General features: G+C 42.2%; 2 protein-coding genes across 4 annotated transcripts; both read right to left on the bottom strand.

Moving 5' to 3' along the window:
* Positions 1–5201: 5201 nt before the first annotated feature.
* On the bottom strand, positions 5202–8929 carry LOC118795556 (nicotinamide riboside kinase 2-like). 3 transcript variants are annotated; one of them, XM_036554125.1, is made up of 8 exons: positions 8683–8929; positions 8044–8134; positions 6961–7009; positions 6551–6725; positions 5800–5871; positions 5612–5718; positions 5381–5466; positions 5202–5280 (listed from the first exon to the last, which is right to left on the bottom strand). In XM_036554125.1, the coding sequence occupies exons 1-7, from the start codon at positions 8706–8708 to the stop codon at positions 5381–5383; spliced, it is 606 nt and encodes a 201-aa protein (XP_036410018.1). In that variant the 5' UTR covers positions 8709–8929; the 3' UTR covers positions 5202–5280. The 3 variants fall into 3 exon arrangements, with proteins under 3 accessions (XP_036410018.1, XP_036410017.1, XP_036410019.1); XM_036554124.1 differs by lacking the exon at positions 8683–8929 and having other exon boundaries at positions 6961–8122; XM_036554126.1 differs by lacking the exons at positions 6961–7009; positions 8683–8929 and having other exon boundaries at positions 8044–8121.
* Positions 8930–11670: 2741 nt separating this feature from the next.
* LOC118795839 (caytaxin-like) lies at positions 11671–25132 on the bottom strand. Its single transcript, XM_036554585.1, has 13 exons — positions 24334–25132; positions 22143–22261; positions 19831–19889; positions 18852–19088; positions 18222–18392; positions 17760–17862; positions 17086–17217; positions 16667–16753; positions 16368–16466; positions 15844–15879; positions 15682–15729; positions 15328–15374; positions 11671–15236 (listed from the first exon to the last, which is right to left on the bottom strand). Exons 2-12 carry the CDS (start codon positions 22217–22219, stop codon positions 15341–15343), a joined length of 1083 nt encoding a protein of 360 aa, XP_036410478.1. The 5' UTR covers positions 22220–22261; positions 24334–25132; the 3' UTR covers positions 11671–15236; positions 15328–15340.
* Positions 25133–25393: the final 261 nt, after the last annotated feature.

The following is a 25393-nucleotide window of genomic DNA, read 5'->3' as shown; positions in this document are numbered from 1 at the left end:
GACGTAGACGTATCGGATTCAGCTTTGAGAGCCAGAATCTTTTCACTGTTGCTGACGAATGGCACCTGAACTCTTTAGCCTTTTTGAGATTAGCCAGGGGGATAACCCATCTGATAATAGAGCAAAATTCACCTCCAGCTTTAAAATCAAAAGAAGAAATGGTAGATAAGTATGATTTAAAAAGCACACATTTTTTGGTTCATAAATATATATATCACAGACACAAGGTTCTGTAGAGGCACAGACAAGTTTGAAGTTTGAACAGCTAAGGACTACAAAGAGAATCAAATGTTTTGAGAATCTTTTTTTGTGACGCCAAAGAAATGGGTATACATTCTATTCTAAAATCATATTTTAAAAGAACACAAGAAGGAGACAATGTGATGCAACTCAGTGAAATTCAGTAGGAGAGTTCAGTTCAGAAAACAGAGACACAGGTATCTGACTTGCTCCTCCCTGCCATCATTTCAGACCCAATTATGGAGGGAAGTAGATGTGTGTTTGTTTGTTTTTTTCTTGTGGTTGCATTTTGGTTGCCGCTGAGCTGTGATATAATGGAGGGTATGTGACATAACCTCCCGCAATTTCCAAGTTCCCACTAGATACAGGGCAGATTTAGCGGTCGTGTTAAAAACTTTGAGGAGTGTCCATCTTTATAACAGCTTGCGTATACTTATTCCCCTGACACTACAAGCATTCAGGCTAAATATAAGCCCCCAACCCAATTTACGTGTACAAGCACGCAGACCCTTTCAGGAATGTGTCAGGAAAGGGAGCCACAGATATAAGCCAGTGTGTGTGTGTGTGTGTGTGTACAACAAGATAGGTTTGCTGCTAAACTATATCCCCCACCCTCTTAACACAGGGATAAATTAACATTAACAGACATCAGTGACCTGGGCTTAACCACGTTCATTTGCTGAGTAATTATACTAATAAAATACTAGAATATTCAGTCACATTTTTGATATTGTTGTCAATGTCCACTACTTTTTACAGAAAATACAGTGTCACCAGCATTCACCTCTCATACTTTTCAAATTAGTCCTTACTAACTTATAGATTAAGTCTCAGGCCTGGGAACAATGTAAAGCTGCTTTGTAACAACTTGTGTTGTATAAAGCGCTATACAAATAAAAATTGAATTGAGTTGAATAGGTTAGGTGAGAGAGCGAAGTTTAATTTCTGCTTTGTTTAGTGGTATACCTTTGGAGTGATGGCAGTATTCACATCTGAGTGAAAAGCCTAAAACTGTGTTTGCACTGATACACACTTTCAGGTCCTCATGGCAGTGGTAATCATTGGTGACTTGGTGGTGGCCATGCTGTACAAGCAAGCAGCATTCAGCACATAAACATTGTTAGAGTTGATAGTAAATGACATTAAAAGTCATTCAGAAGAAAAGGTGCGTTTTAAGACGAGTATTCACATCTGAATGAAACCCTGGGTGAAGAGGTGTAGCTTTATCCTTCTGCTTTACTACTGTATGAGTTAGAGCAAATTTTGTTCTCCTTTAATGGCCATAAATTGATAAGTTTTTCAGAGGGTGAAGAGTTCATATGCTGAGTACTTCTGCTAATGGAGCAACTGGTGTCAGGGGCCTAACTGTCAATGAGAAGTACATAGGGTTCAATATCTTGACTGTGCACACTTTTTATCTTTGGTAGAATCTACATATCTAGCTGTCCAGGCTCCTCCTACCCCTATTTTGTATTTTTAAGTGGTGTCTGACTGGTTGTTCAACAACTTGTCCATCACCCAGGCACCACTGATAGATTGGTGTTGGTCTGACTCAGAGTGTAAGTCTGTACCGCCACACTGTTGTAGTTATCTGTGGGACAGCCTTGACCTGTTGCCTGTGCAAAAAAAGTGTCTGTGTACTATACATATGAATGAAATGAATACAGACAAGTGTACACTTCATGTCCCTTCTGAATGCCGCACTGGAAGAGAGTGTGTGGTGGAATCTCAGACGAGGCCCTTCTCTGGTGCCTTAGCCTGAACAGCTTCAGTAAATATAGTGCTGTCTGAGTGAGAAGTATGTGCACAATTTGAGCCATGTAGGTCAAAGCTTTACCTACATAAAAACTTGACCGACGAGTTTGACATTCATGACCTGTTCACTTACATTACAGTTATTCCTTATCTAAGAACTTTTGTTAAAAGGTGTGCAGAGCACATGGCAACTTACCGTAGTGGTCAGGAGCAGGGCTTGTAACCAAAAGGTTGCTGGTTCAATTCCCCACTGGAGCACTGCTGCTGTATTTTCTGGGGGGGTACTTAACCCAGTATTGCATCAGTAAATATTGACCTGTACAAATGGATAACATGGGATATTGTAAGCTATGTAAGTCTACCTGGGTGAGAGCGTCTTCTAAATAATGTAATGTAAGCACATACAGGGAGAGAGCTGTTACATTTATAGAAAAGGGAAGCTTTGTACAGCATATTGGTTTTGGGCTCTAAGGTTATGAAGTTAAATCGTGGCTGAGGCACCGCTGTGGCTCCCTTTACCTCAATTACTCCATCATGTATGAATAGTGTGGTTTGATGTTGTGATGTCATTGGGAATGTAGCACCTCACCGCTGTTTCCTCCTTGGTGGAACAAATTCATGTGACACACAGATGCTGGTGTTAAGATCTGTTCATTTAGGACAGCAACATTTTTTATGCAGGTTAAAGCAGAAGTGAGATCTGTCACATAGAGGTTCCACTGTCATCTACATGCAGCACATTCCCGTAGGCCATGTGACATGCTGTGACATCACAGTGACCGCAGTGAGGTTGAGCTGTCCGGACACGCGACCGTTCCTCTGCACTGATGCAAACGCAATGACTGGACAAGACACGACTGAGCTTGTTGTTAATTCCGTTCCCAAAATACCCACACAGGTGCGCACACATACACACTCACATCCGCACACACACACCCGCACACACACAGGCCTACACACGGTTATTGTCCATACACACTTCTCCTTCTGTTGGTTTCTTTATGAATGGGTTTGGCTTGTGAAATAGTGAGATTAAATCTTGCATTACAACCTGTTCAGTGTAGTATACTAAAGGGAGGGTCAGATCAGTGATCAAAGGCAAAAAAGATAATGAGGAAAAAGGATTGATAAGATAAGGGAGGAAGAAAAAGGTCAGTGTTGCAGTTTTGCCACATGTCTTAACCAGAAGAAGAATGAAAGATAGCTGCCAATTCAGAACTAACAGGTTAAAAACGGCTCTAGAATAACTCTTTCAGATAACAGGAAAATGCACCATTTTGTAGAAAGATGAACACAATTAGAATCAACATGTTTACAGAAACAGACAGTTTACCACAGGAAAAAAAAGTATATTCCACAGAGAAATTCCACAAAAGATTATTTCCTTTAGTTTCAATTTAATTTAAACCCATTTAAAGTCATTCTTTATCACCATCAGCTAACTCATATTGGCTTAATGCAATTACATCAGAAAGATTTATTATATGGAGAAAAATAGTATGCCAACAGAACATACTTAGGAGACTTGACCTGTTATTAATTTTCACCTGATTGCCAAGGACAGCTCAGCTTTTATCAGAGCGGAAGAGATAAGTTTATTGCAAGATATTGTAAACAGGAATCCAGTCAACTGACCTACCATAAGAATAGCACTAACCCAGTGGCAGGTTTTAAAAACAGCTTTCACTGTCCAGCATTCCTCCCTATTGGATGGAACTAAGGTAGAAAAATGAGAAAACCTGAAAAAATAACAGTGAATGGTATGTATTATATAAAATGTATTACTATTATTATACAATATTATGTTATACAAAAATGTAATGAGTTCATATGGTGGATTTGTAGTTTTCAAACAGCTGTCCAGTTATGAAGGAGTTCAGACACTAAAGGAATTTGGAAACACATGGGGAGAAAATGTATTTAAATGTGTGTTCAGTGCTGGTCTCTAATTTGCTCAGACCTGTTTGCAGTTTGTTATTGATCATAAGGAATTAGGGAATGATCCAACTAGCATATGGGACTATTTCATTGTTATGGTGAAAGTGATTGTTTAAAAATGATTAGTCATGTTTAAAGTCAGCTATTCTTGGTTTTCCCAGTAGCAACATTGACTGTTGTTGGTTTCATCCATTAAAATTTTGTAGTATCCTGATCATATAGAATATGTATATAACTTTACTACATATGGTAAGCTATGTTCACTGGTCCTAATGAGGAATTTGGAAAGGCTAGTGGAAGCACTTGGATGTGTGCCAAGGTTTTATGGGCAGTAAATGGAGAATGCTAATATTTTGTCATGTGACCAGCTCCTGGTCATTAACGATCCTGTGACACCAGGTATCATGAGAGAACATAACGGAGGTCATGCAAAGTCAGAATGTTCTTCCACACTTACACAAACAAAAGGCTTGGATTGCATATGAAGCCTTTTGTCTGTGGACCCTGACTAGGGACTAAGTGCCATCATATGGAAAGGAACTTTTATCAAAAACATGAAGCGTTTTCCAAGATAATCCCACACAGCTGTTTAAAGCAATTCCTTGAACAATCAATTTCAAAAATCTATTTACTTTATTAAACATCTTAACCTTGTAAAAATGGAAGTCGCTCTGGCTAAGAGCGTCTGCTAAATGGTGTAATGTAATGCAATATATGTAATATATTATAATATGTAATATAAAATGACAGGCTGCAACTCGGAGGCCTTACGAAATGCTACCAGGGGTATACGAGTGTGACCTTCATATTTAATTGCAAAAAATTTTTTCAACAATATGATTTTAATCTTAATGGCACTGTACAGAGCATTTTTAGCAGGGGGTGGGGGGGGGGGGACTTTGGTGGATGTTTTTTGTTTATATATAATTAGGGGTATGTATAAACACAGGCAGCACTGCACATCACCGTCCTGTTGGATTTCATTGTATTGTAGCTGCTATTGAAGGATACAGGCAGGACACAGAAATCAGTTTGGAAGTGTTCTTTTTTAATGAGGCAACAGGTTTGCAAGTGTTAACCCCAGTTTCTAAATATTTTAAGTATGCAGAACATCCATTTCTACATAATCATATTTTTGAAAATGTAATGAGTTGTTACATTTATATATATATATAAAAAAAACAAAAACCAAAACAATCTGCAATAAGACAATAAGTTATGTTTCTTAATCCCATTTACAAAAACATTCAGCATGTATAGTAAAAATGCTAACAGGTATCAGTTCTATGCAACTAAAAATGCTATTTACAATTCTGTACACATGTCTTCAGGGGTGGACAGCTCCTACTGTAAAAAGAACAAAGAAAGAACATTAGATACAACATTTTCAACACTTAATTTAACTACAGAACACAGCATGACATTATAAGCAAAACCAGGACTTTACCTATAAACGATTCAACAGTGTATTCTGGATGTCTTCAAACACCTGGTTGTAGATTTCGTCTTTTGATTTCAACCCATCCAGATACCCTGGAATAAAAATAAAAGTTTGGCATGGTGAATATTTTTACACTGCAGGCCATGAAAGCAGTGCATTTAGTCACGCTCACAATTTGTATGGTTCCACATGTTGGTTTGACTCACTTCATAAAAGGTAGTGCTAAACATCACTTACCAATAGCCATGCAGTTGCTCTCCATCTCAGCCCTGTGTTTCAAATACATAGGCCACACATGGCCATCAAACAGACCAGGGGGGTCAGGAACTGTGTACTTCCTCGTGCTGAAAAGAAAGAGAAACACATCGGACCTCCAGTTCTTTACAAAACCGAGACTTTTGGTCACCGTTGAAACTGCTTCTCACCTTCGTCTCCTCTTGCACTCGTCGTACGGGATGGAAATGTAGTAGCACTTGTCATACACGTCAACCAGTGGCCTGTAGCAGAGACAGAAAGTGAAGGTCAATACAATTTGGCAAATGCATCATACAAACACTGTTAGGAAAACTGCCATTTGGCAACACAGCCAGAGGAATGGCATCTTCCGCCAGCTTGCAGAACTAATGTAGACAGCATGTGATGCTTCCTAAAGCAGCCAGGTTATCATAACCTCAGAGTGGTGGATGGTGACACCTCCCACCTAATCACCACGCTGGCACGACCGCTTCTGGTGTCCAACGCCAGCCTGAAGCCCTCGCAAGTAAACACTGCCATTTGAACGATAAGCCGACCCATTTCCACATTTCCATCTAATCTCACACAAGTTTGAGACAACCGATTGTGGCAAAACTCCAGCCAGGCTTGGTTCTCAACTAGATATCTTCCTCTAGCTTCTTTGACAAAGCCAGACTGCAGCTACCAACTTTGAGTTCAAATTGACTTTGTTTTGTTATGAGCTAGCTGAGCAGCTGAACAATTTAGTTTCACAAGACTGTATACATTTAGATTTATGGTACCTTGCCAATTTGCTTGCTAAAAAACATGGCCAATGCATGGTAGCTAGCAGTGGCAACCTAAGAAATGCTAGCATAAAGGTTTAGTAGTGATAAGAGGCAGGGACTGAGCAAATACAATGACACTGCTCTGCTTCAGACAGAAACCATTATATAAACCCACTTGTAGTTGTAAAGAAGGAAGCCCTCCACGATGAGTATGTGGACCTGTGTCTCTGGATCCACGCCCTCTGACACGGGCGCCATCGTGACCCCGTGAGAGAGGGCGAACTTCACCGGGTTCTCCATCCAGGCTTTGACTGTGTTCACCATGGCCTCCATGTCCAGAGCTGTGATCACTACAGAGTGTGAAAGTGGGACAAAGGACATGCTTTACAATACAGGGACACAGGACGGGTGGAGAAATGCTCTGAGGCTAGTTAGTATTAGGAAACAGACGCAGAGGTATTAAAAAAGGGTACATCTTTAAGACTACTTTTAAATGTTTAAAGTTCAGAATTATGTCCAAAAAAAAAAATGCATCAATGGAAAAAAAATACATTACTGTTTTCCTACGGCAAGATCCACTCTTACCATCCCACTGCCTAAAGCCGTCCTCCCCGACCTCTATCTGATCTTGTGGCTGAAATAACAGTGACCAATAAAACACGGCTGCAACCTCAGGGTGACCAGTAGCGCCGATCACACCCTGAACACAAGCCAAGCGCGCACACACACACAGAGCCAGCGACAGAAAGGCATGCCAGCACATTACAGCGGGAAAGCATACGGGGTGGCCGCTAGCAGCAATGCTAAGCGTTTCGTCTATCGGGACTGAAATACGGCAGCTTGTGCTGACTGGTTCTGTAACACAACCGCCATTAAATTAAATAAACGTTAGATTATGGTATGTCTTTTACCAATACAGTTTGGGTCATCGTGGTCATTGACACATGGAGAGTTATTAAAGGGGAAAAGGAAAGCATTTAAGTGGTTCTCTAGATCACACGTCATATGTGAACATTTTTAAATGTCACATTTCATATATATTTTGAGAACCATACGAGATCTGGCCTCAACCGGTCAGTATTCTGCGTGTGCCAGGCAGAACCGCATCTCTCGCACAGGAAGTAACAGTGTCGATATCGTGCAACATTTGCAACCGGAGCCTCTGTTAGTGAGAAGGCGACAACACGTCTACTGTCTACCCCACAGCCACCAGCTGAATTCAGACAATGTTAACTTGCGCTGCTTCAGCTACCGATCTGATGCCATGCATGTGAGTTGCGAATATTGAGCCAAGCACAGTATAAGCTAATCACCATTAGCTACCCAGGTACGGTACATGGTTTTGTACAGAAATTAATCTGAACGTGTCCCTTAGATCATTGTAAGTACTGCAATTTTCAAAGAGCCATTTTGGTATTGATAAAAGCTTAAGTTCATACAGTAACCTTAAAACAGAAAGACAGCTGCCAATGGGCAAGGAGTTGCACAGTACATTCGCCCCATATCCGTCCTGGCTACCCCTGACCCACGGTAACCATGCACCGTAACATAGGCGGATAAGCGAGAAAGCAATGCAGTTGCAAAACATTAGCGTGTAACGTTATGGCTTCTATACGGACGATACGTACTACGATTTAAAAAAAAAAAAACAGTCAGACATAGGCTTACCTTGAAAAAGTCATCTTGGTGTACCACGCAACAGTTTGGCAAAGCCTGTATGAGTCTGTTCGTCAAAGTGGTTTTTCCACCGTTGGTCACTCTAAATGGGAATTGAATGCACAGCACAGCAACGTTAGCACGGTTTATTAGCTACCCAGGCGGCATTTAGCTAACGTTAGCATTTGCCCGCCAGCAATGCCAACGGACTCAGGCATCAGCCTGGTACTATAGTACTTGTAGACCGCGCCAACTTATTTAAATCTCCCGCCTAAAACCCCATACAATCCAGCCAGACTGGCTGCCGGCGGACGACTTCCCTTAAACTCCGCTGGACAAGTTCCCTATGTTGAGCCAGCATCGTTATCAGCGTGTACAAAATATTAAATTGTTTCATCAACTAGACAAATAAACGTAGTTAGACTACAATAAGACAATTAACTACAATAACTACAGCAGTAACTAGTTTTCAGCCGCAGATTTGGCTGAAAATAAATGAAGGAATTAACCGTTAGCAAACTTGTTACTATAGCTGACATCTAGCTAGTTTTCAAACGTTAAATGCAAAAGAGAAGCAACAAATTCTTGGTAAAAACACAAACGGTAAACGAGTCAATGAGTAAATACAGCTGGTAATTCATAGCTACTTACCCGCCAATGCCTATAATGTATTTCATTTTGAATTAGTCTTGGTCTTTGCAGTCGCAAATGAAAAAGGAAACCAAACCCGATGGTAACAGTAAGTTACCAACAAATAAAATAAAACGATTAAGTAAAATAAGGAGTGTCTGAAGTGATATCGCCTATTCTCCCTTTTCCACCAGAACTTCCGTCTGTTTATAACCTCATTGTTCAACAAACTTTGCCTCTTTCATTATATTGCCTTCTGCCTGGCACGTCATTCATTGCCAGACCACGTGGATGTACGCACAAAAAAGTCCTTTTTTCTTCAGCCAATCCCTGCCCTCCGAACGCTCGGCGCGACCAATCGGCGTCGGGCCTTGCCTGTGCTGGGTTTGCGGGGGTGGCAGCGGTCCTGTATTAGCACCTGTGGTCTTATGTCTGTCAGCGTGTGTGTGGCCTCAGAAAGTCAGACTGTCCACTTGACCACCCGGTCCAAAAATAGACATGAAACGTGGATAATAGGAAAATTCCCACATACATCCACTGGGTCATGGTTTCATCTCCGGGTGGGTCTGAAAGACGTTAATATTAATTACATCAATAAATAACTTCAAACGAAGCACGAAGGGGCAGTGAACATGTTCATGGGTAGTGTTTCCCAGTGAATGTGCAGTATGTAATTATTTCCATGGACATAAAGCACTAGAGTAAATACAGCTTAATTTAAAACAAAACAAACAAAAACATACTACAGAAGAGAAGATCACCCAGCAGAAAAACAATAAAAAGCATATAGATAATAATATAGAAACAGCCATGTCTTTCTCCCAGGTAACCTGAAAATTTAAATGTTATGGCAGCACTGTAGTTTAAACTGTTTTTTTTTATGATAATGTGGTTAACAGGTAGTTCACTTTTTGGTCAAATATGTTTAGTTGACAATAAATGTAAGTAAGCCCATATCCAACCCACCTTTGGGTTGGACTAAACCTTTTTCAATGTAAATGTAGGTCAATGCATTGTCTACTGTCAATAGCACTGACAGAGCGAGAGTAACAGCAATAACTCATTTCCTGGTGCTGGTAGAGAGAGAACTGCAGTTACCGTAGAATCTATTGATGTAACTATATGAACCGTGACAAGCTCAATGATAGTGCTACCTCTGTCTAAGTTTGTTTCCTAAACAACCAGAGGACGTTATGTAGAATGTCATAATGTTGGGGCTGCCAAGTAGTAATGAAAAACTGAGCGTGTGTGCATGTTTCCAAGTGTACATGTGTGTGTGTGTGTGTGTGTGTGTGCTGGAAGCATCGCTTGCATTGTGGGAAATAAGGTTAAAGTCATAAGCGCGCGGCGCCGGTGAAAGCCAAGACTGCTGGTCTTAGACCTTTGAGATGATTTTGTCCTTGTTGTGGACCAGAATGTCCTATTTTCCCGAGAAGTGAGACAGAGCAGGTGTGTGTGTGTGCATCTCATAACGCAGACCTGTTACACTTTCCATGACAACCATTATCGAGAGCCTTCAGCCCTGTTGCGATGACATTGTAGTGTGGTCATACAAACCGTGCAACCATGCAATTCATGCGTGTATCGTTTGTTATATAATTGAATGGGAGTAAAAAAAAAGTCACCCTAAAAATTTGTCACCTTCAGCTACATTCAGTCACCAGGTCAATGTAAACACGGTTACAGAATGTTACCTTCTTAATATTCTTACTAAACGTTATGTAGAGGGAGGAACTGTACAGTAAACCTGGAGTGGAAAAACTAGAACTGTTTCTGAAACCAGCGCTCTGTGATAGGACACGGTATGAGTCATCTCCATTTTTCCTGGCATACAACACACCTGTTGTAAAGATAGTTGTAACCTTAAGGTAAATATGTACCTAAACATAGGGCTTACCTCTGCTTCCGCTGTGAGTGCTATCCTATATGGTTGGGTTTAGGGGGAAATGTCACATGCAGTGAGTAAGCCTGTTGCAACACACTCTCTTTGTTGATTAGCCTGGTGCCTTTTTATGGAACTGGGCACCAGACTTTGTCCTGAAGTCAGAAGTGGACCTATAGGATATGGTGGAGGGGGGTTTGGGGGTGGGGAGTAGGGTTAGCGGAGTGGTCTTTTTTTTATCAGCAAGTTCAATCTGTATGTAAAAGATGTAAAATTAAATGGTTGTTAAAGAAATTAAATTGTTGAATTAATTTTTAAAATGACAGCTTGAAATTTGTTGCATTGAGGGACACATATGGTGCTTTCACCAAGTTCTGGTGATATTACTGGTAGTTTTCCAACAACCCCATACCTTCAGGCAGCTCTCTGATAGTGAAGGCCAGGTCTTTATTTAGATCTGTGAGTGCACGCATGTGTGTGTATGCGTGGCACTTTGCTTCGTCACAAATACCTCTGATGCAACTGAGAGGAACACGATCCCTGAGGCAGCTCATGTGGCTGCCACCGCCCGGTCACAAAGTTAAAATCATGACATGAAAATGAAGGCTCAAGCGGTTCAGGGAAGACATGTCGCATGCGTCCACCAGATCCAGCCAACACGTGGTAACTCTCGCTGTTATCACCAAGCGTGCTTGTACACAGAGCTTTTTTTTTTTCTACGTGAGACTTTGGAGTGGTCTGGTTAGGTGTGCTGCATTTGCCTTCTGCGGGTTTTTCTTTAGTTTATTTTCCTTTTATCACGGTTCTCATCATGAGAGGTTGTATTGGCTGAACGCATTTCTCTGTAGGTGAAGAATACCACGTGGCAGCAGGCATGTAGCTGGTTGTAGATTTTGAGCTCATAACATTGTGTGATGACATTGAAACTGGCTAATTTCATGAAATGCAATAAAAAACAGGCACAGGAGAGTTATCAGTGTGGCAGGTAAGTTTTTTGGGATCCTTCCCTGTTTCTTGATCATAGGCCATAAATGGTTCTGTTTCTTCGAGTCCATCGTCGGCACAAACACTGCACCTCAGTGATAATTGAGGAAGTGTGAATACTGTACAACAGTAAGGACGTTTCAACAAAGTGTTCATTTAATGTCATGTTGTATACACTTTTGAAATTTTTACACCATAATTAACAAAACATCAGAGTTAAATTAAACAACAAGACTGCTTCCACAAATACAGGCCACTGGGTTTTGATCTTAAAATCAGGATCAATTAAATACAAAGACTTGGACCAGGTGCATATGAACACATGTATTACTTTCCCCATGGTAATAAAACAAGGATAAATCTGGGAATTGGACGTTTAAAGATTATTTTAGTGTAGCTGTCTTGCGGTAAACCTTGAGCTGCTCATAAAGCTCAGTTTCTTCGACATTGGAATGAGTCTTTAAATCAGCAAAGGAATCACATGTATGCATCAGACATTATTTACAGTTTTCTTTTAAAGCAGAGGACTTTCATAACAGATCAAAGTATCACAAAATGTAACACATTTTACCTAAGAGTATCCAGTGAGTCACATAACTTCAGCCCTGGGAGATGACACGTTTCAGCTGGAAAACAGCAGATGGGACTGACTTTTGGATTGGGCCCTGTTGGTATCAGTGGCAGTGATTTGCACAGTTGTGAGGAGGTACGGCTTCAGCAAAATCAGCCGATGTTCAACATTGCGTCAGCTTTGGCACAAAGGGTATGCGGATTTGTCAGGGAGTTGCAGTGAGGTAATTGGCAAACAGACTGTTCTCAGTCAGAAAGGATTTGAGAGTGTAGTATCTTAGATGTCATCACCTCTCTCTTTTCCCTCTCTACTGTCTGATGTTGATGATGTTGGATATTATTTCTGAATAGCTGTATCACCAGCGAACTTTCACTATCTACTGTCTGTTCAATCCTCACCTGTTTTTACGAGCCATTCAAAATTCAGGTTTTTTATTTCAGAACTTGGAAGACAGGAGAAAGAATAAACACGGTCAAACGGTGTGGGAGGAGTGAATAAGTTAGCGATGAGTATCGTAGAACCCAGCTACAGGGAAGGGGGCAGTGCCAAGCTAGCATCAACTGTTGATGCGGTTGACGGTTGGCTGAGTGACGGTGATTGTGAATCCGCTTGCGTTCAGATCTTTTCACTGCTTGCCAGTGACTCCTTCCCAATGAGCGGGGGACATACACAGTAACATAAACAGGGTAGGAACCGTAGAGACGATGCAGTGATGGCTAGAATCTGACGGCTCAGTTTCTTCACCTTGAATTGGCGTTTGATGTCATACAGCGTTTCCCTCTTAGCAATTAAAAACTTCACCGTGGTATGTGATGAAAAAAATCCCCAAGGCAAATTCATTCCGTAATGCAAACTGACATACAGTATGTTATATGTACAATTAATACAAAAACAGTACAAAATAAACAAAAAATAAATTCTTTCTCTTTCTTCTTTCTCTTTCTTTACAGCAGATCACGCTGACACATTAAAACGCGCAGTAAAACAGGTTATTCACCACATGGACCAGCTTTAGGTTCAGAACCGGTTAACACCATACACTGATGGTAAGCTTTCATATACAAACATGCCTCTGCACATGAGAGGAATAGGACACCGCACAGCTATCTCCTGGATGCTTTAAAATGAATCAACCACTGCCATTCCAGTGACAGATATCCTTTTCATTAATGATTGGAGAGTGAGGGTTCATGAACCCCAGTCTGGGTAAAGCAAACAGATGCCGTCAATGACTCGCTCGCATGAACCAATCAGAATAGCTTCCCTGTAGTTTTTAATGCGGTTCAGAAACTGAAAACAGACGGCAGCTCCACCCACTGTGGGATTCATGGGGCCTCATTTTCTCATCATCACTGCTTATTATACAAAACATGCACGGAACCCCACAACATGAACTGGAAAATATTGTACAGACAGCACAGTTACATGCCTTGGTACAGTATGACCTCACATAAATGCTTGACTAATGTTCCTTCCACAATTATAGCAGGCATGGCTTCAGATAGCTGCATTCTTCTTGTTCTTTTCTCAGAATGCTGTAAAACTGGAAAAAAAAAACCTGTCACCCTCATTATTTGTGAGTATGGAAAATAGTATTTAACTTCCCGATAAATATCACTTAACAAATTTCCCTTCAATTATAGTTCAATAATTAGCCAAATAAATTAACCTTATGTAACCAGATAGGTCAGTGGAGAACCAATTCTCATTTACAATGACCTGTGCAGGCAGATAATACAGTGAAGCATTAAATAAACACAGAAATGAGAGACTGCACATGATGTGAGATGCAGCTCGTGGTGTAGAGTGTGGAACTGGATGTGTGGAAGCAATGCTTTGCAGGTTGTGCATTCCTCTTTGTGTAGTACTGTGTGGACCAGGGATTGTTGCCAGGTGGGAATGCCAGAAATCTTGCGAAATGTCACAAATTCCTGTAGGTGACACAAAAGCTCACACATTCACGTCCAACGGGGTGTTTTGCTTTGTCTCACATGCATTTTGAATCTATGCAGAAATGTTGCCGTCGAGTCCAGCATGCAAGATGAAAGAAAATTGGATGTGACTGAATAATGACATTGGAACCCTTTCAAGAAACAAAGCAATCATAGTTAAATGCGGTGTAGTGTAGTGATTGAGGACGTGGCTTTACAACCTGCTGGAGAGGTGCAGGTTGAAAACCTGTGTGCCCTTAAGAAGACAGTTCAGCAAATATCCAGCGTGTCTTCATAATCTTCAAGCTGCAGAGGACAAGAGTGTCTGCTGACCAGCTAAACCATGCGATGTAAGTACTACAACAGAATCTCCTTGGCTCATCCCATATACTGTTCCTATTATCTCAGCTGATCCACATGCTAAAAGACATGTGATTTATGCCGCATGATGCCATGAAACATGACCAAAGGCTCAAGTTCTTGCCAAGGTGAGGAACCGGAGGCCCAGCAGGTGGCGCTGTTGTACACGCAGCTACAGTATGGGTCTTACTGTTGGTGCCATCACAAAGGGGCTCCCATTAGATGCAGGGCCATCCACTTTGATCCAACTGGTGTGAATGCAGAGACAATGGAGTGTCCATTATAGAATGACTGTTATACAAGAAAATAAATGGAGGTGGGTTTGACTATGCACTGATCTTACCATTTCACAGGACTGTGAATGCGAGTTTATAGAAATTATTGAAATTGATCAGTTCTTGATAAATTAAACAACGACAGCTACAAAAAAATTATTTTAGCTGGTTTTTTGGATGTACATAAAGGGACAGTCTGTATGCACACCAGCAGCATCTGTAAAAACGCAGCCTGAAACATTTCAAAAACAGAGGATGTTGTCCATTTCTTCATAACCAGCCTGTTAATCCAGAAATCACAGAGATGCAAAAAAAAAAAAACTCTTGTAAAGAACGCATTATCTTCAGCACAAAGGATAGCAATTTTCATGCCTTATGTAATATTAGCAAGGGGAATGTCATATCCGCTGCCAAATGAATTTTTCCAGAGTGGGGGGGTGACAGGTGGAGGAGGGAGCCCGCTGACTGTATATCCAGCTTTTCTTCAATCTCAGTTTCTAAAAACAAGGACTTAACCTCCTCAACTCCCTTTAGCTTCTCTTCCCAAACTTTTATCCAGCCTTCTTCCTCCACTACAAAGTAAACAGTCACAGTCATTATTGTATTCTGATTAAGAATATAGTTTGTATTATTAATCATAATAATAATTGAAATAGCGCTTACCCAGTATGAGGAATCACTGTCCTGGCTCCTCAGCCATAGACTTGGGCCTGTAAACATTTTTAAATTTTATTTTTAAAGGCCAAAGAAAGAATTCTTTCTTTGCTCAGCAAATTATTTTCAGACAACTTTGACTATTAACAAAATCCATCAGTAGTACCCGAGACACTGTATAGTATAATTATTAGTATAATTAGCTGTTTGCCACTGTTCCAAAGCATACATCAAACAGAAGGGTATTTATTTTTAGGAGCTTGCTATTCCAAAATTTAAATCAGCATAAAACCTATCCTCCAAATGAGGTGTGTTGGATAAGACAAAAAGAAAGAGCACTGTAAAACAACTGTGTTGAGTTACCTTTCTGTTCCAGCTGAAAGCTGTGACTGCTGTTGTTCCTGCTCCATCCTGCGGGGGGGTGAAAAAATGTTTAAACCTGTGCACGTACACTGAAAGTGACAGATTTCGCTACAAAAAGTTTAAAGAATTTGAATTTTTTTAATAGTTGCAGAGTGGTTTTACCTCTCCCTCTGAGCCTTAATCCTCTCTTCATCGTACCTGGAGGATGAAGTCGGATATGTGACAATTAGAATGAGAAGAACTAATGAATCAGGCCAAATACAGAACCATGGTTGTGAGTGATGACTCATTTCTGAAACATTGCTGAAGGCCATTATTCATCTGAACATAACTGCACTTACAAATATTAAATGACTGTATGGCTCTTGGTATTTAAATCTGTGGAATGACATTTGCCGAAACGCCAAAGAATTAGCTTTTTAAAATTTTATGTATACTCTTAGAAACCCCAGTTTCTTGAAATGTGTTGTGCTGCATCTTAATCTGTATATTTGTGTGAAGACCATTGTGGTTTCACTTCAGTGACATTTCGTGTCTCTCTTTTGGTTACCACTGTGACAGACGTAGAGGAGAAATTGAACATCTCTCATGTGAAGTCTCTGCTGTTCATGGCCAAACACACGCAAGATCATGTAATCCAGATATAGACTCCCAATGGCTACCCCTGGTGGCCATTTTTTACTTACTGCGCCACGCATTCCGGGACCTGCACGTGCTCCATCGGCACGATTTCAGCTAGCTCCTCCAGACTGTGCACGTAGCGGATTTTGTTCATAAATTTTTCACTGCAAGAGGACACAGCACGATGCGTTGTTACATTGTCCTCATTTCTATATCAGCAGCATAGATTTCTTTATTTGGGTTCAAAACAACATTTATTTCAAGAATATCTGCTTTTGGAATGTGGAAGTCAACATTCCAGTGCTGAAAATGATGTGTTTTAATTTTACACTAAATATATGCGTTTATGTATCCCTGCTCTGACCTGATAAAGGGTCTTGAGATGGCCAGCACTGTGCGAATGAACCAGGACGGGTGAGCGATGATCATCGCTTTTAGGTTCTTCCTCAGCCTGGAAGGAGCACACACACAAAAAGGAAAACACTAATGACTAAAGAACACCAGCATGTCAGCTGGAGGAAAAAAAACACATCTGACTTTCAGTTTTGATACTTGAAGGGGTATTAACATTCTCACTTCTTTGCTGTTGTCTGAAATGGGAAGGATTTCTATTGTTTTTCCACCTTGAGATCGCAGGGGAATCATTCAAAAGAGATCACATTTCATTCACTGTTACTACAAGGTCTGTGCTTCTCTTGGCAGTCATTTAAATAACATAGTGCAGTTGATTATAAATAAAACCTTGCCAGGTAATGCATCAGCCAACAATATAAACAGTCATACCTCCTGTCAATCATCTGGTAACACCTCTTCAGCCAGCCAATCCCTGGCATTCTCCTGCGAGGCGTGGCTCCGTTCATGTAAATGATCATGTAGTCCTCGGCAACCAGCAGCTCCAGACTGCTGATCACGTACCTATACAAGAAAGGGAGGGGCTATCTATGGGTGATTTCTAAACATACTTTTAAAGGACACCTTGGGCTGTTCTCTGAAAAATAGTTGTACTTTTTTCTTACAGTTATCATTTGACATGTATATCTTACTGTGGCTACGCTCCATGTTTACCAGAATATGCAAAAAAAAGTATCTGAAAATGAATCCCAGACCTAGCTAGCAGCAAATACATGGTCCATTAAAAGGCTGATTTACAAATATTTGGTAGCTTTTAAAGGGCCTCTAGGATGGTTCTTTGAACATCATAACCCAGGAAAAGTGGGTGATTATACATACTAAACAGTCTCCAAACTCCTCAGTAAGGGATGTTTTTTCAGTTGCTTATTGACTATGAGTGTCTGTGATATAATAGTAGAAAAAACTACTACTATAACTAATAATAATGACCTAAGGTGTACTGCTCAGCTTTGTGTGAAACAGACCTACGTGCCAAATTAAAAATGTTTCATGTTTAAGCATGACAGCACATAACACAGGAATGCAGCTGCTTGTGGGCCACTCACAGAAAGAGGTTCTCCATGATGTAGTGGTAGTCCGGACAGCTGCTGTCAGGCAGGTAGCAGGCCGCAAACACGATGATGGCATTCAGCCCCTCGCCATAGTAACCTGAGGGACAGAGCACTTACATTTACATTTATCCATTTAGCAGACGCTTTTATCCAAAGCGACTTACAAAGGTCACCAGTTCTTTACAATGTTATCCATTTATACAGCTGGATGTTTTACTGAGGCAATTGTGGGTTAAGTACCTTGCCCAAGGGTACAGCAGCAGTGTCCCAGCGGGGATCGAACCGGCAACCTTTTGGTTACAAGTCCTGCTCCTTAACCACTATGCTACTCTGCCGCCTCAGGGGGGATGTGTGAACCTGGCAGCCCTTTTGGGAAGAGCACTGTGTTGTTAGTAGGGGCTTTTGTCAGGAGGGGGTGTTGTTCGGAAAGGCCCTGATGTGGTTTTGGGGACTGACCTCCGTGGGTGACCACGCGGAGGTACGGCCGGATGACCTGCATGTCTATACGGTGCTCCTGCTCCCCAATGATCACCGTGCGCCACAGACGGCCCGCCCCGTTCCCGCCCTCTCCGGAATGTTCCGCCCCATCGCCGGGGGTAGCCTTCGCCGAGGCGACCGGAGTGTCGTCTGAGAACAGGGAAGCACAAATAGGTCAAACAAACCCTTCCACAACACAGAGGGCTGGCCTGAGTAGTATGTATCTCTCAGAGTCATCCTTTAAATGTGACTAACAAAAGTAACTAAGCATTATTAGTGTGGTGGATTTTTAATTGTTTGGTCAATCTAATCAAAGACTTCGCAGTTTATTTACTTACAGAACCCCTTAACACCTTTTAATATATGCTGTAAATTAAATACAGTGTAGTTACATGAACATCTCTGAGTGACCCCTGACTGTGGAGGTGGAATGGGCTTCTTTACAGTGTGTGAGTGACTGATGTAATGGGCTTAGAGAATGGGATCTGCACAGAGGCTGAGCACCCTAAATTGTTCAAAAGCCCAAACAAACCCAGCATCTAAGTCCCACACTTGACCTTTGACCACTTGTTAAGTCTCCCCCACCGCGACCCCTGGCCTAAGGCTGACCTTCCCACTCCAGGTCATTGCCATTGGTGATGAACTCCAGAGAATCTGTGTCATCAGGCGTCTCAATGTCGTCCACGTTAATGTCCAGGTCGTCGGGCGTGTCCAGGAACTCGTCGGACAGCAGGGAGCCGTCGCTCTGGTCGAGGGAAAGGTTCATCTCAGGGGCCACCAGCGTGCGCCGTTTCCGATTGGCTGCGCCCCCACCCCCAGCGTCCATGTTCAGGGAAGTGGGTGGAGCTGGGTCAGAAGAGACAAGGCCTGCTATTAATAATGAACATGCCCTTTTTGTCTGCCTTTACTGTCAATACACACAGATGATTCAGAGATATTTTCTTTCTATCTGCACAGCACTGGTCTCATTTATACAAGAGGGGATCAACACAAGTCCAGGTCCCTCTTACGGTCTTCCAGTGTAAGCTTTCCATGTCCCCTTCTTCTGACATAATTTCATACACTATCTATATTCTCCACTTGACATTTTGCAGCACCTGTCTGCTTGGTCCCCCCGTAGCCCTCAGCAGAAGTTCCTTCATTGTCATTAGTTAAAACTCTACCTAAGCCTTCCGTTTAGGGAAAAACGAGGCAAGTGGAAGCTGATTGGTGCTAGATCACAAACATAACAGGCTAGACAGCTTATCAAATATGTTGGTGATTAGCCTGGATATAGATAATGATATCAGCCTATAATGAAGCTAGCTTCAATACAAGATAAATTAGTTGATATGAACAATTTCAAACTACCGCAGGTAAAGAGCTTCCTGGTTGAGGATACCTATCAAAGCTGAATTTGTATGTGTGTTTGTGTATGTACTGTACATAACTCCCTGGGTTTTGCTGAGAGGTCCACATGAAATGACTGTGTATTAAAAGAATTTAGCTGTTGTATTTTCAGTCAGGTCTCTGGAATGCTGCAGGACCACGCAGTGTAGCTGTGTATGTGCCGTGTGTGTGGTGGTGTGCTGGCCATGGCTGTACTCACAGGTCCTGTTGTCAGTCAGCCCACAGGAAGACTCCATGTCCCCTTCCTCTGGGAGTGGCCTATAAGAAAGCGAAGCAAATTGGTGTGGAAAAACCAGCTGTAAGTTTCACAGTGATGTCAATCTGATGCAGGCGAGGCTACCAGCAGCTCTGCTGTAAGAGGACAGTTATTCCTTATCGTTTAGAAAAAAAAAGCTACTCGAAAGATTTTAGCTTGTTCAGTCCATTAATGGCCAGAACCACGGCCACAGTGACATCAATGTGACACAAGTTAAGCTGACGCAAAATAAGCTGACGTGAAGCTGAAGCAAAAGAACAGTAATTCCTTATCCTTTGAAACAAAAGCTACTCAAAATATTTCAACTTGCACAAAGATATTAATGGCCAAAGTCTAATTTATACTGTTTAAAAAATGACAGACATAAAATTCCAGCAAGAGTGACAGTGAGTTAATGAATAATCAATACCCAGCTGAGACAAAACCACGACACTATACAATCAATACTCAGTCAATACACAACCACTACATTATACTACCCAGCCAGTATGCAGCTACTACACTACACAATCAATACTCCATCGCAACACAACCACTGTAATACACTGTCAAAACCCAGGCACCGCACAGCCACAACACTACAATACAATACACAACACAATACGCTGAATTGCTCTCCTTCCAGCTGCTGTACGCTGACAGGAACAGATTATGGCTGTCTAGAGGAAGTCAGAGCTACAGAATAGGGAGGGCAGTAATTATCCTCTCCCCCGAGGAGCCTGGTGATATGGCAGTGTGGTGGGTGTGAAATGGGAGAGCAGAAACCTGCATGGCATTTTAAACGGCACTGTGCCATTGTGCTCTGGCTGTGGCTGTCTCGCTGACTCCGCTAAATGGTGGAACGAATATCTGAGACGTCCAGGGGGGGGTGGGGTGGGGTGGGGGGGGGGGGGGGGGGGGCAGGGAGAGAGGGATGGAGGTGGAGGAGGAGGAGGACGAATAGGAGGAAGGGGGGGAGCAGTTGTTCTTTTCTCAGGCAGGAAAGAACAGAAATAAGTAATACATTGCAAAATACTGCATTCCCCTGAGGGTGTGATTCCACAGATAATGGCTCTGTATGGTGGAGGTGTCCTCAACTCCCTGAGGGACTGTTGCATATTTATGCTATGCTATGGGAAAGCTATATTGAACATATACTGGATCCCATTAAAACTACCAGGTCATTTAAAGGGAAAGTGGTATTCATTAATAATAATATTAATAATAATAATAATAATAATAATAATAATAATAATAAAACCTTCCCAAATTAATACAGTTCCCTATTATAACAAATGGGCCTTTTCCCTTAAAATGGCTTTGCAGTATTGATTGAATCTAGGGGGTCTGTGAGGGCACGCAATATTTTTTAAAAAATGGTAGCATTTTCTCTATACATAGCTTGGCTTTTTACTAATATTTATTTAGTTTTGACTGTTAACCTTGTCCAATAGTCATTATTGATACCAGTAATAGTTCATGTTAATGAAGTAGCATTGTCTTAATGTTTTATGATTAAACATATTATATACCTCAGGAGTGATGTACTCTACCATATATCTGCTTTTACCTATCATGATGGGAATTAAGATGTTCGGAACAAAATTCAAGGGTGACCCAGTATCTGGTCCTTTTTAGTCTAAATGTTGCTTCTGGAGCTCCCTCATTGTAAAAGAGTGTCTCCAAGATATACACACAGACCCACTAATGCACAGTGACCCAGGGACCTGGCACTATATAGCATTTGCTGGGCATTTTTTCCCTCTAAGCAATTCCTGACTCCATTTTCCTGAGATGTTTGTTTGCTGATGACTGCTTGACTGTGTCACGTGACTTGGAGTGTTACCATATATGGTCAGAGATGCACCTGCCTCTTTTGAGTACAGATTGAAAAGGCAGCCTGGATCATCTTTCTCTCTCTCTCTCTCTCTCCATCTGTTCTTCATCTGTACTTTACAACAATACATTTGATTACTTTCAGAATGAGCTTTTCCTATATTTTCTTCCATGTCATTAACCCTTCAATGACCTTTGACCCTAGCTACATAGAAATGCAGTGAAAGCAGGCCCTCTTGGGCAAAACCTTCCACCTTTCACTCTTCTTTTCTTCCTTGTGTGTTGACTAATGTCCATAAATATTGTGCACAACATGCAGAAAAATACCAGCTCATGCGAAACAAGGCCCTTTGCTCAATCTTCTGATGGTCTGTCTTAAATGCCTGACACACAGTCTACGAAGGTGAGACCAGGTGGGCGTAGGTGGAGGCCTACAGTACCTGGGGAAGTCTTCATCCTGCCACTCGTCTTTCACCTCCATGTTTTCCATCCTCAGAGTCGCCTCTGTGGTGCCCATCCTCCCGAAGGCGTGTGGGGTGTTGTGGAGGGCCCTGGGTCACTGTGGGGCATACACATAACACCCAATCGGAACATGAGGGGCGGGACCATAGGAAGTGGGTGCACGATAGATTGCAATCAGGATGTTGCGCAGCTGGGACAGTTTCAGAAGACAGCTTAAACAGATGTTTAACTGAAGATGCTGCTGGGAGTTAAAGTCCACAGCTAGTGCTGAAGCACTCTTTGCCAGACTCGGACTGTGAACTCCACCTCTAATGACCACCATTGAAAAAGGTTTTGGTATTGGCACGCTGAGCTGGATGGTCTCTGGTTAGATTTTTTTTTTCATTTAGCTGGGTGCTGAATTCACTTTCTGTGTCCCGAGAATGGAGATAAGGGATGTGGTGGGTACCACCGTGGCAGAGGACCAACATGCTGTTGGGTAAAGTTGGCATAAGATGCAGGCACAAGCCTGTGATAGGCTCAAGTGAGCTGTTTCATGTATTTGAATGTTACATAAACAGATACATTTGCATAGATTACACAGCGTGCATTATGTGCATGCTGTACATTTACAGAGATGAACATTTACTGATGCATTCCAGGTTAAGTACCTCTCTTGAGAGCCCAGCAGCAGTGCTCCAGTGGAGATATGAGCCTCCAGCTTAATGGTGACCTTTTGTTTTAGCTGAGCTATGAGGGAAGCTCATATCTATGCTGCATGTGACAAATTCTACTCCATGCATTTCACTAGCACATGTCAGTCCATTCTAGCATATGTCAATACATATGTTTGATAATACATACTAATTACTATATGGTCTTATTAGATAGCATACTAAAATATTGTCTATATTTACTTTCACTGAATGACATCTGAATGGCCCCTGATGCATTTTGATTGAACCAAAGTGCTGCTTTCTCTTTGTGCTGCTCCACTCACATGGAAAATCAACAAAGTCTGGCAGAGGACAGCCAATTAGCTGTGATTCCCCCAGGGTAAGGGGTGGAGCTAAGGTTGACAACAGATGCATCTTAGGAAAACCATGTGCTGCGTGCTGACATTATTGTTTGGCTGGAAAGGTTACAGAGGTCACCTACTTCTCTGAATCACTATCTTTTTTTCATGGATTGCAGGGATTAAAATGCCAAATCTGTACTGTAAAGGACTATATTAGAAATTCATTGCCTTAGCTATGCAAGATAGTGTGAAATGGACCATTAAAATATGCTTGCATATTACAACTGTCGTTGAATATGAGAGAACAGTTTAATATATGAATTTGTGAGCTCCATCTGGTGATAGTCAAATTAAAATTGGAAAACTGTAAAAAAGATTATATAGACGGTATTTAAATGTTTTGACATGTACACGTTGTAATGCCCTTCCATTCTTATCTGCAGTTTTTTGGGGGTTATTCACATTCTGCGTAGTAAGATCTAACATAGAGTAATGTAAGAGTAATGTATGAGTCACCATGTGAGAAAGGCAACGGAGTGTCACTACTGGTGTGGTTGCCATTGGTCAGGGCTGGTGTGTGTGTGTATTTTATGCGTGACACGTTTTGTGTACGTGTGTACAGGAAATTACTGTGGCAATTTCAGACAGTGATGAGATACTAACATGCTTATTCTGTAGTGTGATATATTCCTAAAATTCATGACTGTTAGGATCATGTGTTTACAGCACTGTAGTAGTACACTGAACAATGAAGAACGCAACCCTAGCATGTTATTATGGAAAACTGTGACAAACAAGACAATGTGATTGTATTCTTTGTGTGAAAAAACCCCAGTAGGAATACCACCCAGAAGCTCTGAACTGCATGCCAACATGCAGAAAAAAGACGCCAATGGGAAAAAAAATCTATGACGTATCCATTAGTTACTGCCTCCACAATCTAATTCTAAACATTAAAGCAGAGTGTGGATTGTTATTTGACTGACGGAGATCAGTCACAAACTAGATTATGTAACATGATGCAAGAGTGTCCTCCATCAAGGCATCAGCTTGATTGTGTAAAGATTAATCCGTCTGTAAAGAAAAGAGGATCACCTTTCCGCCCCGTGCCACTGCAGAGCAATTATCATCCAAAACACACCGGCTGGTAAAAGCGGTACAGCAATACTCACATTCGCAGGGATGGCTACTCCTTTTTTCTGTCTGTCTCTCCAGTTCCCTCCAGCCTTATTCGCTTTCTGTGTCCTCCCTCCTAGCGCTGATCCAGCGACGCGCAAACAGGGAAAAACGTCGGAGTGTCAGTCTGTAGCTGGCACATGCCTCGCGTAAGGATGCCGAGTCCCAGGCCGTGACTCCTCTCTGCCGGGGGGGCAGGTGTAAACAGGGAGAGGGCAGGTTCCTCTCGTCCCCCCAGACACTGAGACAAAAGCGCCCCCCCCCTTTCTTTCTGCTGAGTGGGTGGGAGAGAGTCTGAAAGCCGTGATGGACAGAGGTGGGGAGGGGGCGGGGTGGGGGGGGGGAGAGCTCCTCACGCTCTCATTACAAAGGGAACGTTCTGTGGATGGTGCGTGCCCTTCGTCTTGGCTCTATGGCCGCCGCGTCTGTCTCTCCATCTGTCTGCCACTGTTCATTTCTGTGGAGGATCTGCCTCCTGGTTCGCCTGTCCGCAAAGCCTCGGGTGCCAGCCTCTCTGGCTCCAATCCGCCCCTGCCGAAGGTGTACTCCTACCGCTGTGAAATCCTTGCCTGTTTTAATCACGGTTCCTCTCTTCCTCTCATGAAGAAGGGGCCATTTCTGTTTTCTGAATATCAGCTGTTGTGTAGAATTCTCTGCGAAAGTCTGTTGAAGGTCTGTTGAAGGTCTGTTGTTCTCTGCCTATCATTCCTGGGCTGCTACAGATGGACAGCCTGTCTCATTGTCACTGTTCCCTGGCAACAACATCTCTGGCTATCTCTACTACTCTCCATCCTTCTCTCTCTCTCTCTCTCTCTCTCTCCCCTCCTGCAGCCCCCCCCCTCCGCAATCTCCACCTATCAAATCCCTCCCTTCCCTGTGCTCTCTCTCTCTCTCTCGCTCTGCTTTTCCTCATGACCTCATCCCTCCTCCCATCTGCGTGATGCTCTGGGCGGTGTCAGCCAGCAGCAGGGCTCCTTCTCTGCTCCTAAGAGCTTCAGAACTAGAGCAGCGGCGTTTTTTTTTCTCCCGCGCTGCCATTGGCTGATGGGGAGAGCT

The sequence above is a fragment of the Megalops cyprinoides genome, chromosome 20 (genome assembly GCF_013368585.1).
Source record: "Megalops cyprinoides isolate fMegCyp1 chromosome 20, fMegCyp1.pri, whole genome shotgun sequence".
NCBI classification, from domain to species: domain Eukaryota; kingdom Metazoa; phylum Chordata; class Actinopteri; order Elopiformes; family Megalopidae; genus Megalops; species Megalops cyprinoides.
The sequence above is the reverse complement of the archived record's forward strand: the minus strand, read 5'-3'. Positions and strand labels throughout refer to the sequence as shown.

Coding starts and splice junctions, on each gene's coding strand:
- LOC118795556 (XM_036554124.1), bottom strand. CDS start 7,138: ATGTGCTGGCATGCCTTTCTGTCGCTGGCTCTGTGTGTGTGTGCGCGC. Junction 5,719..5,799: donor GAGTGCAAGAGGAGACGAAG/GTGAGAAGCAGT, acceptor CTTTCTTTTCAG/CACGAGGAAGTACACAGTTC. Junction 5,467..5,611: donor GAGCAACTGCATGGCTATTG/GTAAGTGATGTT, acceptor TTTTTATTCCAG/GGTATCTGGATGGGTTGAAA.
- LOC118795839 (XM_036554585.1), bottom strand. CDS start 22,219: ATGGGCACCACAGAGGCGACTCTGAGGATGGAAAACATGGAGGTGAAA. Junction 17,218..17,759: donor ATCATGGAGAACCTCTTTCT/GTGAGTGGCCCA, acceptor TTTCTTGTATAG/GTACGTGATCAGCAGTCTGG. Junction 16,467..16,666: donor ATCTCAAGACCCTTTATCAG/GTCAGAGCAGGG, acceptor GTCCTCTTGCAG/TGAAAAATTTATGAACAAAA.